General features: G+C 43.0%; 2 protein-coding genes across 2 annotated transcripts in view; both read right to left on the reverse strand.

The window, feature by feature from the left end:
* Positions 1 to 855: 855 nt before the first annotated feature.
* The window catches only part of LOC129677134 (zinc finger protein 431-like), a 38,759-nt gene continuing 19,353 nt past the window's right edge, over positions 856 to 20,261 (reverse strand). The window contains 1 exon segment of the mRNA XM_055607770.1: positions 856 to 2,907. Coding sequence (XP_055463745.1) covers positions 1,693 to 2,907 — 1,215 coding nt within the window. The 3' untranslated portion in view covers positions 856 to 1,692.
* Positions 3,725 to 15,151, reverse strand: LOC129677133 (zinc finger protein 120-like). Its single transcript, XM_055607769.1, has 3 exons — positions 15,100 to 15,151; positions 3,982 to 4,108; positions 3,725 to 3,789 (listed from the first exon to the last, which is right to left on the reverse strand). Exons 1-3 carry the CDS (start codon positions 15,148 to 15,150, stop codon positions 3,725 to 3,727), a joined length of 243 nt encoding a protein of 80 aa, XP_055463744.1. The 5' UTR covers position 15,151.

Below are 20,261 nucleotides of genomic sequence, written 5' to 3' on the forward strand. Positions count from 1 at the left end.
TGTTTTGCTGGCATCTTGAAACAAATATTCCTTCATCCCCTGCTGTTTCCTCTACAGCATTTGAAATCAAATTTCCAATTCTGCCTATCCTCACATATGGGTGCCACCTGTAGCAGGCATTTGCTACTTTGTGAATTCTTCTTTCTTCCACCCTTCTCCACTCCTTTTTAACCCCCCTAACACTAGGTAGGAGAGAAAAAAATCATAAAGGGAAAAGGAAGCAACTTTAATATTAGACTACTTCCTGAGGAAAGGTTGATCTTCAGTGTCAGGATATCTAATTTCTTTGTCTTGTTTCTTTTTGCACAACTACTTAACAACATCAACCAACAACATCCAATCACTAACCAGCAACTCATACTGCCTCTGATAAAATCACACTTCTGCTAAAGTATGAGGCAAATCATAGTCACCTACTGTGAAGAAGCTCCATGTACCCACACTTGGGATTAAAACAAAAACATAGTCCTATAATATTTCTGTTTTTTAAAAAGTAAACCTATATTACAAAATTCTCACCTCATCCAGATACTATTAGAAAAAGACCCATAATAGGATTGATTGGTTTAGGATTTTGTTGTTGTTGTTTTTGGGTTTTGTTGTTTTGAATTTTTTTGAGACAGGGTCTCTCTACATAGGTATGCTATCCTGAAACTCACTATGTGGCCCATGCTGGCCTGCAACTCAGAAAAATCCATCTGCTTCTATTGCCCAAGTGCTGAGATTACAGGCATCCAAATAGTACACCTAGCTGAGATGTTTTGAAAATGACCTATCTTTGAAATCAGAGAATGAAAAGATAATGTAAGAGTCAAACAGGAACCATCATTGTTTTAATGAACAGAATCACTTCTTGGAATACTAAAATACATTAATTATGACTGGTAAATAGTTTCTTATATTAGCAATATTTTGGTTTGTTTTAATTTCATCTTTAATACATTTTACCTGTGTGTATATACCTGTGCTGTGTTGTGCACATGCCATCAGAAGACAATTTATGGGTATCTATTCCCTAGTTCTCCTAGAAGAGTTCTAAAGATCAAACTCAGGTAGTTAAGTTTTGCAGCAAGTACCTTCAACTGATAAGTGAACTCATTGTCCCTTATTCAAGTTTCAAAAATATGTACGTATGTGTTGGCTAGTGTGTGCATATGTGACAGCCCAGGTGTAGTAATCAGAGAAAAACTTGTCTGAGTAATGCGGGTCTCCATATTACATATAAACTCAGGTCACCTGGCTTAGCAGCAGCCGCCTTTACCCACTGAGACAATTCTTTCCCATTCACTGTGTTTCTGAGGAAGTGTTAAGAACAAGTATTAATTCCTCAGAATAAACAAATGTAACCCATAAAATGATGTTAGTATAAAGTCATTTTCTTTTGCAAATAGGTTTTATTAATTACGGTGTTCCCCTATCCTTAGATGATAATTTATAAATAAATTACAATACTTTACAAACAATATTTTAATGATGAAATGGCTCTACTGATTTTACATAAACCCCAGTGAGGTGGTTCAGTGGGAAAAATGTGCTTGGTGTGCAAGGCTTTCCTGCATTTATTAGATTCAAGGTGTTTCTCTGAGTAGGAATTCTTTTATGGCTCTGTAACATGCAGAGACATCATCACAGTGATTACATTCTTAGGGTTTCTCTCAAGTGTGAGTTCTTTGATGTGTCTGAAGAGTACACTTATGTACCAAAGCTTACTGCATCAATTACCTTCAAAGGGTTTCTCTCCAGTATGACATTTTTGTGATAACGAAGACTACTGTGACATACAAAGCCTTGTCTACATTGACTACACTCAGAGATTCTTTCCAGTATGATTTCTTTTACGCATTTAAAGATGACAGGACATGCACAGGCTTTGCCACAGTGATTACATTAATTAGGTTTCTCAACAGTATGATGCTTTTCATGATTTCGAATGCTACTACGACTTGCAAAGGCTTTACCACATTGATTACATTCATAGGGTTTCTCTCCACTATGACTTCTTTTATGTATTTGAAGACTAAAGTGACGTGTAAAGGCTTTACTGCATTGATTACATTTATAAGGTTTCTCTCCAGTGTGAGTTCGTTCATGCCTCTGAAGACTAATGCAATGTAAAAACGCTTTTCCACACTGATTACACTCATAGGGTTTCTCTCCAGTGTGACTTCTTTCATGTATATGAAGATCACTGCGACGTGCAAAGGCTTTACTGCACTGAGTACATTTATAAGGTTTCTCTCCAGTGTGAGTTCTTTCATGTTTTTGAAGACTGCTACGACATGCAAAGGCTTTGCCACACTCATTACAATCATAGGGTTTCTCTCCAGTATGAGTTCTTTTGTGTATTAGAAGATTACTGCGACATGCAAATGCTTTACCACAATCGTTGCAAAGATAGGGTTTCTCTCCCGTATGAGTTCTTTCGTGTATTTGAAGAGAACTGTGACTTGGAAAGGCTTTATCACAGTGCTCACATTCATAGGGTTTCTCTACAGTATGACTTCTTTCATGTATAGAAAGATTATTCCAATATGCAAAGGCTTTACCACATTGAGTACATTCATATGGTTTCTCAAGAGTATGATGTTCTTTATGATTCTGAAGACCTCTATGACGTGCGAAAGTTTTACCACATTGATCACACTCATAGAATTTTTCTCTAGTATGACTTCTTTCATGTTTGTGAAGAACACTGCTGTATGCAAAGGCTTTACCACACTCATTGCAATCATAGGGTTTCTCTCCTGTATGAGTTCTTTTGTGTCTTTGAAGATTACTGCGACATGCGAATGTTTTACCACACTCATTGCAATTATAGGGTTTCTCTCCCGTATGAGTTCTTTTGTGTCTATAAAGATTACTGTGACATGAAAATGCTTTACCACATTCATTACAATCATAGGGTTTCTTTCTCATATGACTTCTTTTGTGTATTTGAAGAGAACTGTGACTTGGAAAGGATTTACAACAGTGATTACATCCATAAGGCTTTTTTTTAGTATGATTTTTTTCACTTTTCCGAAGACTACGGAAATTTGCAAGGATTTGACTCCATTGGTTACATTCATAGGGTTCCTCTTCAGTGTGGATTCTTTCAAATATTTGAAGAACACTGTTCTGTGTAAAGGCACACTGCTTCTTTTCACATCCCTTATGCTCACAAGGCTTGTATCCACAGTGACAGATGTTACACCTATTAAAGGAGAAATGACAAGCAAGAGGTTTTCATAGGCATGTGCTATAGGGATTAACGTTTCTCCATGGCTACAACCTCCTTGCCTCCCATAAACCGTTCCTCTCACTAAACTGTAGAAAGTCATTATAAGTATATGAGTAACACTAGCTTTACTAATGAACTATATGCTTATAAAAAGTCTTGGACATACACTAAACCTCTCATCAATATATATGCCTTTTATGATATTTAAATGGTTTGAAACTAAATGGATTGACAAGAATTTTTTTTCTTTTTGAGAAAGGATTTTTCTGTGTAGCCCTAAAATAGTGTCATGTGTTAAGATATTGTTTCCTTGTCTTGTTTCTTAGAGGATTGCCTTTCAATCACAAGTCAGCTACATGAAATTGAAGTACATGGTCTTCTAAGTATTTAATAATCATCAATATACATAAAACTGTGCTTATTTACACTGCTGTTTTTCTTTAAAACTTCAGGGCACATTAAAATTTCATCAGTGATACATTTCTATCAGCTTGCACATGAAATTTACCTTTCATGTCTTCTAGAGTTTTGATAATGTCCTTCAATATTGTGGTCTTCCAGTTTGTAGCCTAAAATATAGTACAAGAAAATTTATGATATATTATTAATATTATGCAAATTTTAAGTTAGTATCTTTGAAATATGAACCTTAGAACCATGTCTGATTCTTCTTCTTTCACAATTGAAATCACAGAAGTGTGTCAATAACTAAGAAATGCTTGTCCCTTGTTTAGAAAGTGAAAGAAAACTAGGATGCCTACCTATAGCAGTGAGGTTCCAGTAGGTTTCCAGCATCACGTCTTTGTAGAGACTCTTCTGGGAAGGATCCAATAAAGCCCACTCTTCAAGAGTGAAGTTCACATGCACATCCTCATAGGTCACTGCATCCTAAAATATCCCATAAATGTACATTATAGAAATAGTGAGACTGATTGTAAATGTACATTTCATTGACAATATATTTACATAATTTATAATATATTTACATAATTCTGAGTACTCCCCTCATTTATTCTATGTCACAGACTTACAAATGCAGTCACCAAGTAAATTTAAAAGGAAACAGAAAAGGAGGATCATGTCTTTCATTGTCGGGCCCACTGAATTCCATATGGCATTGCCAGAGAAATGGCAACAGAGAGACAGTACACAGAGACACTCAAACAGATCAGCACTTGAGTGTACATTAGCAAAATTGTACCAAAATCCTTAACTTCAAAAAAGGATAAACTAGGCGGATGTGGTGACACACATCTTTAATCCCAGATCTCAGGAGGCAAAGGTGGGTGAATCTCTGTGACTTCTAGGCCACCCTTGTCTACACAGTAATTTCCATGACAGTCAGAGCTACATAGTGAGACCCCGTCTCACAAAAACAAACAAACAGGAGAGAAAGCACTCAGGGGCTCACTCAAAATGTCTCCAGGGGGTTAAACATTCACCCCAGCTCAATACTAGACTATCAGAAAACTGGAGTGCCTCACTTTAAACTGTAAGGGAAATACAATAGTCCTACAAAAGAATGCATTTTTAATTAGTTACAGTCTGACACATCAAAGAGTTCTGAAAAATACTAGCAAATAAATATTGATCCAAAATGAAAACCAAAAAGCATAGGCAGGAAAGATGAGTCAACAGTTAAGATCACCTGTCGCTTTTACAGATGATCTGGATCAATCCTCAACACTCACAACCATTCATAATTCCAGGTTAAAAAATTCCAATGCTCTCTTCTGACTTCAGTGAACACCAGGCATGTAAGTGGTACACATCCATGAATATGTATATATGTCTGTGTGATGTTTATGCAAGAGACTCATGTACATTTTAAAAAAATAAAAAACATGCACAAAGGTAGGGAGAATGTCAAACAATTTCTGACATTAATACTGATTCTAAAGAATTTTAATCAGTATTAATGTCATGAATTGATACAATTCTGGTGAAAGAAAGAAAATCCACTGCTAAAATTTAAAAGTCAAGATGTGAGTACAGCTCAGCACAAGAGTAAATACTTGACATGTAAAAACCTAATTCCATCAGCCAAAAATATAAAAATAAAGAATATAAGGCTCGAAAAAGAGTATAGCAAGGAAAAGCAATTGCTTCTGTTTTATCTTATGCTTTTAGGGACAGAGTCTATAATGGTGGTGAGGGTGTGGCTGCATGAGAAGGAAGTGGGCTGCTCAGTTTGAACCACCAGAAAACATACAAATAAGACGAATTTGTGGCGAGTGAATAAATACTGAAATCCCATCCCAAGAGACTAACTTCCTCCAGAAGGGATCCTCCTCCTAAAATTTCTATAAGCACCCCAATTACAGGCACAAACATAATAGAAATGCTCAAAGATATCATCCTACCTTGGAGATTTTTCATTCAACCATCACATTTTGACACAGGTCATTATAGGCTCTCATCAACCCATGCAAATGTCCATATTATGGAACAGTCCCAACACTGTTACAATGTCCAAACATTCTTCAGAAACTCAAGGCAGGATATTGACTGTGACATCATGGAAAAACAAACAAACAAACAAACAACACCTATATTTTCCCAACACACAATGGAATGGAATCCATATTTCCTTTTCAATGGAGAACAGATTGGACTAAGGCAAGACTGAACCCCTGCTGGGCAAAAGCCAAATCTTACAGTGTATCAGACACCTGGGAATTTAGTTTCAAAGGACTTAGATGGCTCTTTCTCTTCTCAACTTCTCATCTTTGCTCTTGGTTTCATAAAAAAGGGGGGAGGGTAAAGGTCATGTGACTTCTTGGTTGCTATAATCACATGTCATAAACCAAATATCAATACCCATAAATTTCCTGGTGTCACTGAGCCCTAAGGAGATTATGCCATTAACACTAAAAAGAGACATAAGACTGCCATGCTATGTGTTTGCTTTTTTCACACACTGTTTTATCAGATGTCTTTACTGGTTTGGTCAGCCAAATGCAGAATTCTCTTAGCCATGTGCCTCTAACAAATAGCTAGGTATCAAAGGCAGCTCCTAATGTTCTACGATGCTTAGATGTCAAAGAGTCACGTGAGTTTGCATCAACTTGGGAAAGCAATATCCCAAGGGAACCAAAAGAACAGATTGCTGGGTGCTAGACAAGGGGCTGCCAGTGTATAGCTATGAAGCCGGAGGCTGTGGATACAGGCCAAGCTGGGTCCTAATGCCTCACTCCCTCACCTGCCTATGCCTGTTTTTTATTCCTCTGTTCCACCTGTTATAATCCATTCTTTTGTCTGCCCAAGTGTTTTTCAGTTGCTCTGACATAAACAAGCTATGGAAAAATAACATTTTAGCTGGTTTCCTTTTTTATTATTTTAGATGTTTTTTGTATTCTATATCCTACAGTCCTTAAACTATGCATTGAGTACTTAATCCTGGACTACATTTTGGGGGAGAGGAAGAAAAGGTTTATTTCACTCAAAGTTTCATATAACAGTTCACCATAAAAAACAGTGAGGGTAGAAACTCAAGCAGGGCAAGAACCTGGACACAGAAGCTGATGCAGAGGCCAAGGAGGGTACTGCTTCCTAGCTTGCTCAGATGGCTTCCTTATAGAACCCCAGACCACCAGCCCCTGGCTGACACAATTCCAAATGGGCTGGACCCTCTCCAGTTAATCACTGTAAGAAAATGTCCCATGGCCACTTTTAACTCTTTGTTAATTTTACATCATGCATCCCAATTCTACTCATCTCCATGTCCCTTCATATTGGCCTTCTTCCCTTGCAACCTCCCTCAAAAAGAATCTTGTAGAAGCTGTAGTGTGTCTCATTGTATCCCACAGTCTACCCTTTTGTCCACACATCTTTACTTTTAAGTGCTCGCTGCAATGAGTCTTAGGTCTGGTTGGAGTCCTCTGGCTTCTACCACACTATCAATACTGGATCCTTTCCAGGACTCCTCTCAGATGTCCTATTGTTGTTTTGTGTCACGGAAATCCCGTAGCTTTGGATCTGCAGGAACCGTCCCTTCATGTGCTAAAGCAGTTAACAGATGAGGTAGATGTTAGGCTGGGCTAACTCATAGCCCTATATCTGGCCCTGGGTGGTAGCTGAGCTGGTCAGCCCGCTAGCTCTCCCATACCCTCACCACCAGGATAGGTTCTCCAGCACTGCCCCAGCTAGCTCACCCAATGCCAGAGCCGGCAAGGAAAAGCCCTAGCTCTCCTGTCCTCAGTACCAGCTCACCCAAGTCCCTACCACCAGGGCCAGCTTTACTGTGCTGCCTGGGGGAAGTGTACAGATGGTCCTAAGTGCTGCAGCCTGCAAGGGGTGGGGGACCTCTCCCAGTTGCTGCAGCCAGTGAGGGGCAGGAACAGCTCTACAAGCCCTTGCATAGAAACATGATCCCAAGTGGCAGCCCAGACAAGAAACATCAGCATGGGCTTTGGTCATGATATGGGCCATGGACATCTACACAGTCCCCTGCTGCTCCATGGCCTTGGGCCCAGACATGGCTCTCAGTAGCAGCACAGGCCAGCTCTTCACCGTGGCCTCAGGTGGCATCACATCCTACTCACATCAGGCTGTTCCTCTCCATTTTTGCATCTCCAGATCCACTTTTCTTCACAGTACACAATCAGTTCTGCTTCCCTTTTTCTCACATCTTTCCACCCCATACTTGTACATCATAGTGGCTCACACTGTGGGCAGGCCACATGGTGGGCAGTGTCTCTAAATGTCTTCCTCCTGCATGCTTTGTGTGGCAGTGAGCAGAGCTCTTCGTGTTGTAATCAAAGAAATGAGACTTATTGTAAGTACTGCCATTTTGTTTCCAGACTCCTTTTTGATCAAAAGGGGAAATTAAGTTTAAGTTCCCAGGCTCTAGGGGAGCTGAGAACTTTCCAGATGGCTCACCAACTTCCTCCTTCTTCTTTTGGTCCTCAAAACATAATGATTGTTTTGAACCACAAAACAACAAATGATTCTAAGAAATGAAAAATTGTAACTGCATCCTGACACAGAAGTTTGTGGGTTTTGTGATTTTTCTGCTTAGTTATTAAGATGAAAGGTCAGGGATGCAGTCAGCTCCCGAGTCAGTCAGCAGCTCCTGTGCCGCTGTCCCCGACTGGTCAGTTTTCGCTGCCTAATTGAAATAAAAATCTTGCTTTGTGTGGACTCTTGTGCCTGCTTGGGTTGTTTTGTATTTTTAGACCCTAATATTTGGTGGGTTGGCTGGGAACCAAATGCCTACCTACCTGAGCCACAAAACCCACTTGGTAGCACCTGAGACTTTTTTTTAGTAATCTGCTTCTCCTGAGGTAAGCCTTTATTCTGGTTTCTAGTTGGTGTCACCTGGGACACAAGAAAGGCGAAAATGGACAAGTACTGCTCAGAGGTCAGAGGTGGATGGGAGGTGTCATGGCCCTTCACTAGTTCCCACTAAGGGAACACTTGCTTCTGCAGGTCTGCCCATGTCTGTCAGTTTGTGTTTGTAGTTTCATCTAGTTTGATTGTTGTTCCGTGTTTCACATTCAGAGAAATGGTCCAAACTTCATCTGCCAGGTGTTCATTCCTTGACTTGGTCTTACCCATTTCAAGGATATTCAGAGGGGAAAAGTGGCTAAAAATTAACACCACAGCTAAACACCAGAAAATATAAAATTCCTATCTTATGATGCAGTAGATCAATAACCTTAAGCAGTCTGATAAGGAACTTGAAACAGTTTCTCAATCTATGTATGGGTTGCAACCCTTTGGGGGGTCAAAAGATCTTTTATATGGGTAGCCTGCAAGTTGGATGTTTATTTTATGACTGGGGTCACCACACATTAAAAAAAAAAAAAAACAACTATGTTAAGTAGTTTCAGCATAAAAAAATTAGAACTACTAACAATTCATCTTGGAACACACTAAAGATAACTAAAACCTTTTTTTCAGGCAACAGGTCAATTAGGCAGAACTACACCAATTTGTCCAACTTTTCAGTTCAACTAATTCTAATTTGGTTTGCTCTACTCTCTGGACCCTAAAATGTGTATTTATCAGTACACTTACCAATCATCTAAAATTGATTATCTGACTAATCACTGATAAACCCAACAGCAGGAAAAACTGAAAAACTTTCAACCTCCTTCCTGCCACCTTCCTCTCTCTATTCTGACTACAAGACCTTGCAGGGGACAATGGACTTTGATTTTTACATGGGTTCCTCTGCATTCACAACTCCCCAATAAAAGCCTGGGCTCTATTAAAACATTCATTCCCTGTCTCTTTCTTCTTTTTGCTGACTTGAATACCTTACTCCCAGCAGTGGGCAGCAGACCCAGTTTTAGGTGTTCAAAACAATTCTCAATGACATAGTGCAAGACAAACCTGGTATACTATGTTGGATTGTTTTGTGCCATAGGGTGAAGTCATCTGAGACGAGGGAACCTCAATTCAGAAAATGCCTCTATAAGACTGGGTTGTAGGGAGGCCGCTAAGCCATTTTTTTTTAAATTGGTGATTAATAGGGAAGGCCCTGTCCATTGTGAGTGGTATCATCCCTGGGTTGGTAGCCCAGGCTGAGCAGACCACAGGGAGCAAGCCAGTAAGCAGGCCCCTCTATGACCTCTACATCAGCTCCTGCCTCCAGGTTCATGCCTTGTTTTAGTTCCTGTCATGACTTCCATCAATGATGAACAGTTCTGTGGAAATGTAAGCAAATAAGCCCTTTCCTCCCCAATTTCCTCTTTGGTCATGGTGTTTCATTACAGCAACATAAAAGCTAACTAAGACACCTACATGACACATTGCTCTACAAATAATGAAACACCACTTGAGGAAAATCAAATGAAGTTCTTAATAATTCAGAAACACTGGGGAATAGAAGCAAATAAAGATTAGAGCAGTGATCAATGTACAAAAATCAAAGTTTAAAAGTGATACTGTGGTAGTTTAAAATGAGACTGGCCCCCACTGGCTCAAGGAGATTAAAAGTTTAAAGAAAAGTCTGATGTTAAATGAAAAAAGGGAGTAAGGATCTCAGGTCAAGACCTTACCATGCTAAGCTTGCAATCTGTGAAAAGGAATTTTTTAAAAAGCTTAAGCAGTGAAAGAAAACACCAAGAAGAGAAAGTTGATACAAATGAAATTGAAAAGGCAGAAGTTCTAACCCCAGCAAGTAGCAGAACTTGGAACCTTCAGCCATATGGGTAGGGTCAAGGATACAAGGGGTTATGGAATTGCCCTCTGCAACTAAGAAAAACCTCTGAGGACATATGTGAGGAGTGTCCTTGCATGGAGATTCAGAAAGGCCTTTGCAGGAAGTTAGAAGAGTGAATCCTGCATTGACTTGGGGACCCCAAGAGGTTGGAGATGTCAGAGCCAACGGCTACTAGCAAGAAAGCCTGATAACAGAAGGTGGACTCAGCACAAGACAGAGAAGTAAGTTGTAGTCAGCAAAGCTGAAAGGAGTTGAAAATCTGGAGAAGGCTTTGACATCAGATATGGAGCAGCAGAGATTAGAGTTTGTCTAGCTGGTTTTTGGTCTTAGTTTGGTCCAATATGTACTCACTGTTCTACCTTTCCTCTCTTTTGGAGTGGTAATGTATATTCTGTGCCACTGTGTGTTAAAAGTATGGAATGGCTTTTTGATTTTGAATTTACAAGGATTAATGTTGAGAGATTCCATAAATCTTAGAAGAGACTTTGGACTTTGGAATTTTAAACATTGTTGAGACTGTTGGTAGACTATGAGAAATTTTAAAGTTAGGCTGGCTGCACTTTGCATTATGATACGGTTATAAGCCTGTGGGGGTCAGGGAATAGAATGTAGTGGATTATATAAGAATGGCTCCCATCATATGTCTGAATGCTTAGTCATGAGAGAGTGGCCCTGCTTGAGAGGCATTAGGAGGTGTGGTCTTGTAGAAGGAAGTGTGTCGCTTGGAGTACACTTTCAAGTTTCAAGAGCCCAAGCCAGGCCTAGTGGCTTTCTCTCTTCAGTCTGCATGCAGTGGCAGGTGACATGTTAAAGGTTGCTAGGCAACCTGAAAGCAGGCTATTAGAATAACATTTCTCCCTTTTTGTTTAAATAAAAAATGGGGAACTAAGAAGGGGTGGTGAGGAGGGAATGGGGATGTTGGGCTGCTTCTCATGCAAGACATGTTAAAGTATATAAACATAGGTTCATTGGAGACAGCTCTTGGCCACCATGCAAGGGAGGGGGGACAGAACAAAAACAAGAGCACCAAATGTCCAGATTATATAGTAAAGGAGGAGGAGAAGCCCCTGCCCTGGAAAGTTAAGGGTAGAGGGTGGGGTATGCCAGCCATGCCCAGCAGCAAGTAGGGACTGAGGAATCCTGGGAGAACCTGGAGCTGCTTGTCCTGGGTCTGAAGCATACCATTCCTGCCTTTTGTTGATAACAAATGGATAAGTAGTGAAGAAATCGTCTTTGCCTACTTTCTGCTAACATTGGGGTGGTGATGTGGAGGGCAAAAGGCTGGAATGTTGGCCGAGTTCAGGAAGAGCAGTTTGTCCTACTTGCTGTTCAGAATCTGAGAACATCTGCAGCTAGGAGGGAAAATGCAGGTCCAGCTGACACAATCTGTGAGGCTAGACTGGAGCACCTGTGGATAATTGCTTTGGCACTGTTGTGGATGTAGGAAACACCTGGAACTGACAGGATTATGGACCACATATATGGGCACAAGACAAAGTTAAGTAGGAGAAAGTCCTCTTTTAGGTGCACATTTGAAACTGTTGGCCCCATGGTTTTGGTAGTTGGGGGAGGGGCACCCAAAAAACTAGGGTAAGGGAGAGGAATCCCACCCTTCGAGATAGGCAATAGGTAGAAAATGTAGGCTGCTGATTGGCAGTACTTCTCTGGAGTCCATCTGATCTGAGGTGGATATTGGTAGATTTCCTGTAGTTTACAAGAATCTTTTTAAAGTTTAAACATATTAGCATCACCACTGTTTGTAATCTGCAGTGAAATACACACTGTAGAAAAAGGGAGTAGACACATCTTGTGTCATAGAACAGCAGAGGCTTGGGAAATGATTTCGGGTTAAAGCATGAACACTCTCTGAGGCAAGCTCAGGGAAGACAGATCCTTCTGTGAAGCAGAAGGGGCAAAAGCTCACGTGATCTTAATTTTCAGTATGATTACACACCATGAAAGAAGGGCTTCTTCCCTCTCTCCAGAAGGCTGGATGTATATAAATCTAGCACAATGAGAGACATTTTTAAGTCTATACCTAAGGACAAACCAAAAGAAATTTAAAATGTTGAGCTTAGAACCATGATAGTGGACCATATAGTGGATTTTTTTAAAAAACTAGAGTTAGATTAGCATAGCAACAGAAAGAAATCTGAAGCATTTTCTATTATTTTTTTTAATATGTCTTGGTTTTGTCTTACAACTCTCTAGCCCTGAGAGCAACGCAAATCTACTTGCCTTTTAAATAAGAGATCTAGTAGTGAGTAGTTTAACTAGCTCCTGAATTGACTAATGAACTAATAGGGTGGATTACATTGGGATAAGGAGCTAACTTCCTGTTCCTTAGCTGTCAAGCTACCATCAGCTTAGCCATCAATGTGATCAGAGAGTGTTCATGCTGCAATATATTTGGTATGAGAAAGCTTATTGTGGGAAAGGGGAGAGAAGGAAAGGCACCCCGGAGAGAGGGAGAGAAACTGAGAAAGCAGGAGAACACACGTGGCACGCACTTCGCTGTGGCAGGTGAGGATGTCAGATGTTGCTAGGTAACCTGGAAGCACGCTATTGGAATACCAAACATAAAATACCTTTTCTAAAAGTCTGAAGGTGGAGCTGCTCAGGAATTGATGTGCCTTCACAATGTGAAATCACACTGCACACTTAAAAATGTGTAAATAAAATTTGTTTTATAATAACAAGTCTCTAGCTCCGGCGAACAGATTTTTCTAACTTATATAACTATATACCACAGACTTAGGCATTCCACTTATGCTGCCAACCTGGTAAACGCTGCTGACTGCCTGTGGTGGGTTGGATAAGAACGGTGCCCACAGGCTCAAAGATTTGAATGCTTGGTCATTGGGGAGTGGTGCTACTTGACAGAGACTAGGACCCCTAGCCTTGCTGGTGGAAGTGCATCACTAGAAGTGTGCTTTGGAGTTTCAAATGCTCAGGCCAGGCCCAGCGTCTCTCCTCCTGCTGCCTGCTGACCTGGATTTAGAATTCTCAGCAACCTCTCCAGCATCGTGTGTGCCACCATACTAACCACAGTGACAATCATGGGCTGAACCTCTGAAACTGTAAGCCAGCCTTAATTAAACCCTTTCCTTTGTAAGAGCTGCCATGGTCATGGTGTCTTTTCACAGCAACAGAACTCTGACTAAGACACCACTCTGATCTCATGGCTTGCTAAGACTGCTTTCTTATGCAACTCAAGACCACCTGACCAGGGTCGCACCAAACACAATGGGATGGGCACTATTGTATCATTAATCAAGGAAATACCCTATACATTTGCCCACATGCCAGTCTGACTCCAGCTTGTGTCAAGCTGACCAAATCTAACCATCATTCCTACCGAGTCATATCCCAGCCTCCAAAGACAGATTTTAAAGCAAATCTCAATTCTCTTGACACTCAGTTTTCAGGATGTGAACATGAACACATACATGTAAAATGTTGAAAATCTGTCAAGTGTAGGACTGGAGAGATGGCTCAGCAGTTAAAACCACTTGCAGAAGACCTAGGTTTGATTCCCAGGACTAACATGGTGGCACAAAAATATCTATAGATCCTGTTGCAGGGCATCCAATACAGTCTTCTGTGGGCACCAAACACCCAAGTGATAGACACACATATATGGAAGCAAAACACTCATGTATATGAAGGAAATTTAGTAAATTAACAATACAGGCACCCACATCTCTTACATGTCAGCCAGAAATACATAGAAATGTGTCAAATATTTGTAGCCAAAACTATAACTTAGTAATTTAAAAAAATCAAGAAACTGGATCAAAGGAGAGAAATTCCAAGATTGTAGACAGGAAGCTTCAATATTATTTCAGTCCAGAATCTGAGCTACAGTTCAACAGAACTCCAATAAAAAGTCTCACGATTGCCAGGTAGTATGGCACATGCCTTCAGTCCCAGCACTCAGAAGGCAGAGGCAGGAGGATCTCTGTGAGTTCAAAGCCAGCCTGGTCTACAGAGAGAGAAAGAGAGTTCCAGGACAGACAGAGCTACACAAAGAAACCCTGTCTCCAAAAAACCAAAACGTCTAAGGATTTCTGCTACGAACAATAGCAAACTGATGACTTAAGGTCATCTTGAATGAAAACATAACCAACGACTGAACGAACAGCACACAGTGACATCATCTGACTTCAAAACTTCTCATACACCTGCAATAAAGACTGTGCTGTTTGGGAAAGAATAGAGATCAACAGAAATGAGAGGACACTTAGAAACAAAAAATCATAAGTAATATAGGGTCAATTTTGACACTTCAGGCAAGGAAACCCAGGAAGTCTGAACTTACTAACACAGGAGACTGGACCACCGTGCCATCCACGTGCAAGTGTGTTAACAACACAGACTTTCCACCCGCACAGAATTAACTGCGGACGGAGCCGACACCAAAATGTCAAGTGCCAAGTGCAGAACTTCTAGAAGACACTGGAGAAACTCGGGTCTGCGAGTCAGCAAATCTGCTTCCCTGACAAGGAAAGCCGCGCGTGCGCGCGCCCTGAAGGCTGACACGAACGGTTTTCAGGCACCAGCTCCCTCCTCCTATGCTGTGCACAACTGCAGCCAAGGGAACTCAGTCACTCAGAGGTCCCCATTTCACCTGGGAGGTGCAGGGACCTCAGGGAACAAGCGGAATCACACCGGGCGCCGCCGGTCCCCGCCCCCAGGGCGAACCCACTCGGGCTCCCGCGGCTCCTCCCCGCGTGGGGACGGCGGCCCCGCTCACCATGGCGCGGACTCCGAGCTCGCCCCGCTCTCCTCGGCTCCCGGCAGCGGCTCGCCGCGCGCCTCACGGGACCAAGAGACATCCTAAGACGCAGAACCCAGCCCGCTACACGGCGGACAGGAAGTGCCCGCCTCCATTCTGACTTGCAGGTCGTCTGGAAACCCTGATTGGCTAGTGAGGCCTGAGTGACAGGAGTACCTACCTGTCTTAGAGACTGAGTGCTGAGAAGTGTCACAGCGCGGTGGTTCCCAGCCCTGGCTTCCACCTCAGGCACAGACTGTCCCGACCTGCGGAGTTGGGCCTTGCAGTGGAGCTTGCGCCTGGACTGCAGAGTCGTCTCTGCACTTTCCCTGCCCTCAGCAGGCACTGTCCCTTCGTTCTAGGCACAGGGCCTCTAACATAAGCAGATCATTAAACAGTGCACAGTGTGGTCCCCCGGCCTCATCAATACGACAAATGAAAATGTCAAATGAAATGAAAGGTCAGATTTAAGCCACCTGATTGACATTCAGCAGTCCTCAGGAGTTTCAACAAGGCACATCTAGGATTGCTCACACCTCCCTCAGCTACATCTGTTAGCCAAGCTTGAACGCTTTCCCACCCCACCCTTCTGTGGTGGCACTGGCCTATCATGCCACCAGTTGGGAGGTGGAGGCAGGACACCAAAAGTTTAAACCAGCTTGTTCTGAGATGGGAAATACCAGCAATTAAGATCCTCAAAAGAGAGGTTCCAGGGTGACAACCTGGGATAAGAAGATAAAGATACAAGTTTGGCATCGCAAGGCAGCAGTGGCTCATGCCTTTGATTCCAGCAGTTGGAAGGTAGAGGCAGGTGGATCTCTGAGTTTGAGGCCAGCCTAATCTACAGAGTGAGTTCCAGGACAGCCAGGAACTCAAACAAAAATAAAAAAACCAAAAAACAAAACATGACAAAAAAAAATAAATAAAAAGAAAAGAAAAGAAAGGAAAAAGGAAAGAAAGAAGTTTTGCAGTGGCAGGACTTTCATAACCCTATCGCACTTGTGCTTGTCAGAACACAGTCCTGGAATGCAGTCATGTTAGAATTCTGAGTGCCTGTGAGAACACTCCATGAAAGCAAGAGTCTTGGAACCTCAGTGTTTTCATGCTCCTCCCATCTTTATTGGATAGGAGTGAATTTACTTCAGATTATTCACTATTGCTTGCTGCTCTTCCTCAGACAAATGTTTATGCCTCTATAGAAAAACATGTTGGTTTTTTTTTTTTTTTTTTTTTTTTTTTTTTTTTTTTTTTTTTTTTTTTGAATGAACAGTTTGCGCAATTTTTTTTTTTTTTGAGCATACAGAACGGAGAAGAGATAAGAAATGGACTTAGAGAGGTCAAATTTCACATCTTTCTAATCATATGAGGAATGTTTGACAACAATGCTGTTTTTTTTTTTTTTTTTTTTTTTTTTTTTTTTTTTTTTTTTTTAAATATTTTTTTTTTTTTTTTTTTTTTTTTTTTTTTTTTTTTTTTTTTTTTTTGCTTTTGCTTTTTTTCGTTTTTTTTTTTTTGAGACAGGGTTCCTTTGTGTAGCCCCAGCAACCTTCCTTAAACCTCAGAGCATTCTGGGCTCTGAATAAAGCTGGCTATTGCATGAGACTGCAGTCTGCCTCAATTATCGACTCCATTGTCCCAGATCCCACATCTAGAGTGCTCACAGGGCTCTACCCTAGACCACACCCTCCTCCCCCCTGGGGGTTCTAGGTGGGGTCTCCACCCCTGAGGCACAACTTTAAATACCGCACAGCACTCATATTTATTGCTGTAATTGTGTTATGGATCCAGAAGACCAAACTGTGTTCTGAGTCCCCCTGCCCCAAGCATGTCCTCACCCAGCGTCCCACACTGCTTCTCTCTCTCAGTGAGCTTGTACACCTGGGTAGTCAGTGGTGATGTAGTGGTATATCTAGCTTCAGAACATATCAGATGGGGAATGACAGGAATCAGAGGGCCAGAGTGCAGGGCGCTGTGGGGTGAGGGGTGAGCTGGGCACCATTGCTGAGGCCCAGGCTGGTCTCCCACTGCATGCTGAGTCCTGTTGTTCCTCAGGTGCGTGAGAAGGTGGTGATGTCTGTGGCTTCAGCGTGCCGAGGTGAAGGATGGAGACTGAACATCTGAGCTGAGTCCTCAGCGGCCCTGCGCCTGCAGCCGCTGCATCTGCAGGATCTGGCTGAGAATGCACTGTACGTCCTCGTCCATCTGTCCCTGGGGAGGTGGGAGGGGACAGAGGCAGAGACACACCTTGGTGCACCTGCTGGGTGCTCCCCTGCCCCTTTCGAGTCTCTCTACTCAAACCCAAGGTAGCCAATGCTCCATGAGGAAGGTCCCTGCGGCACAGGTATGTTCCCAGACGCCACAGGCTGGCTCTGAACAGGAGAAACTGGGCCCCAGGAGGTGGCTGAATAATGGTAAAGCCAGGTGGGCACCCTTAGGTGGAGACAGGAGGCAGGGGACTCACCTAAATGGCATACAGGAGATGACTGCTGTATAAAGCCACCACGGCGCCATGCTCCCGGGCCTCCTCCTGTAGACACAGGGGAAGGAGAAGGGTCAGAGAACCAAGGTCATCCATGTCTATATAGTGAGTTCGAGGTCAGCCTGGGCTACATGAGACCCTGTCTCAGATGAAAGGTGGACAGGGAGAAGGGACCAAAAAGGGAAGGGAAGAAGGGGATTTGGGAGGGAAGGGGAGAGAACTGGAGGCCCAGCCACAGTGAGACACACCCACACACTCTGCCTGAGTCAAAACCCCAGGTTCAGTGGCTGCTGATGGCTGGATCAGGGAGATGTGTGTGAGGCACCCTGCCCAGCCTGCATCCTGCAGCCATGCCCACCAGTACCCTGACTGCTCTGCCTGTGGCCCCCATCACCCCTCCCCTGCTACACAGAGCCAGTACCTCCATCCTGTGCTGCAAAGCTGTCACCTGGCCTCGAAGGGCCTCCTCCTCCTCCTCGTCCTCCTCCTCCTCCTCCTCCTCCTCGGAGCTGGCTGGGATGCCTGCTGCTCCTTCAGAGCCTCCTTCAGTGCAAAGACTTCTTTGGACAGATCTGTGATCTGGCAAGGGGCAGGACTCCATGAGCGGCCACGCTGAGCCAAGCAGAAACCAGGGACCTCTGCACCTTTCCTAGGAAGCTTGGAACACGGTCACTGATTCTCGGGCCAGAACTTGAGCTGACTCAGAACTTGAATTTGTACAGCCCAGGGCTGAAAAATCTTCCTCACACTTTTAAATGTTTAGAGAGAGAGAGAGAGAGAGAGAGAGAGAGAACAATCCAATGGAAAATGTAGTGGAATTTTAATTCAGAACATGGCTGCTCTGGCAAGAGATGTGTGTGTGTCTGTGTGATCTGGCTGTAATATGGACATGCCTTTCATCGTAGGAGACAGAGGCATGCAGATCTCTGAATTCTAGTCAGTTTTGTTCAGTCAGTTCAGTTGAACAGTGAGTTGAGAGGCAATGCAGTGGAGTTGAGTTTGTGGCAGGTCAGTTTGTGGGAATCAGAGGCAGTTCTACCAGAATTTCATAGAGACAGGTTGAGGAGAGAACAAACAAGACACAGGTGAAGACAGAGGGAGCCAGATGATAAGAAAGAGACAGAAGATTAGAATGGGTTACTAGAGTTAGTGTGAGGCCAAGCAGAGCAATTCTGTTAGAGAGAGAAGCCAGACTGAATCATTCAGCTTGGAGAAGAGTTTGAGATAGAACAGCTGAGTTAAACCAGGCAGCCAGAGTTCAGAGAGAACAAGAAGGGGTGAGCTTATTCAGCGGTAAGCCTCCGAGGATGAAAACATTTCAGGCCTAAATTAGATTGTACAGAGGCTAGAAGCTTCCATGACAAGGCCTAGGTTAGCAGGCAGAAGCAGTGTGCCTCGGAGCAACAATTACATCAGGAGAATACTGGATATTTTTACAGAAAAATCTATTTGTGACCCTTGAAGGCAGTGCAAGTCACACTGTGATTTTTCTCAACAAAGTTTTATCATCACATGGCCAGGTCTGCTCACAGCAAAAGGGAACCACAGATTATGTTGTGTGGTTTACAGGTCAGTAAATACTGGTTGGTTTGTTTTATTTTTGTCCTTTATAGAAAAACGCCCTGACTCCCCTGATCTTAGGGTCTGCGTTGGCACATTCCAGGAACAACTAGGGTTCGAAGCTGTCTTTGGAAGGTTACGGGACCAACTAATTAAATAAAGACGATTAGGCATGTGACGGATCTTATATATAAAAGAGGTTTATTAGGTGGATATGGCTAGAGAGAGAGAAGGGAGAGCAGGACATGATGGGGGAAAGAAAGAGAAAGGAAAAGAGAGAGAAAGGAAAAGAGAAAGAAGGGGAAAGAGGGGGCGACCCGATAGAGAAAGGACCAAGAGTGCAAGAAAGAGACCACGTGTCGGGTTGTCCTTTTAAGGGGCAAGGTAACTACGCCTTCCAGGTGTGGCCACCTGGCAGGCGACACATAATGACATCAGAAGTTGCTAGGCAACCCAGAAGCAAGTTTTGTTCCAAAATCCTAACAGTCTTGCCATGTCTAGAACCCATAAAGACAACTTGGGATTTTTATCTCATTTTATGGAAAGCCAAGGACATGCACACACAAAATGATACAACCGGGGGCCGTGAGTTGGTTCAGGGCTGGCGACACTTGCTACCAAGCCTGCCTCTCTACCTGAGTTCAGTAACTGGGACCCACGTGGTTGAAGGAGAAAACGGATTCAGACAAGTTGTCCTCTGACCTCCACGCATGCATGCCCTCACCCCACCATAAATAAATGCAAGAAATAAAAAAAAAAAAATTAAAGGTACACATGTGAAATTTGTGTTCAAATCCTGGCTTAAACATTTAGTGGCTGTGTGGTGACCCGGGGCGGGTTTGCTAAGGTGGAGGCTTAGGAGGCGCAGGGGGTTGGAGGACTGGAAGAGCGGGAGGCGGAAGGGATGGAGCAGCAAGCTGGAGGCGCTCCAGGAACGGCTGGCTATGGCCACAGCCACTAGCGAGGGGCACCCACAGCGGCCTCAGTGCTGCTCCATGCCTTCTCCACCTCCTAGGCTGCAGCCCGGAACTCAGCTCCGCCCATGACACTGCCC

This window comes from Psammomys obesus, unplaced genomic scaffold, assembly GCF_907164565.1.
Source record: "Psammomys obesus unplaced genomic scaffold, mPsaObe1.curated_primary_1811, whole genome shotgun sequence".
Taxonomy (NCBI): Eukaryota; Metazoa; Chordata; class Mammalia; order Rodentia; family Muridae; genus Psammomys; species Psammomys obesus.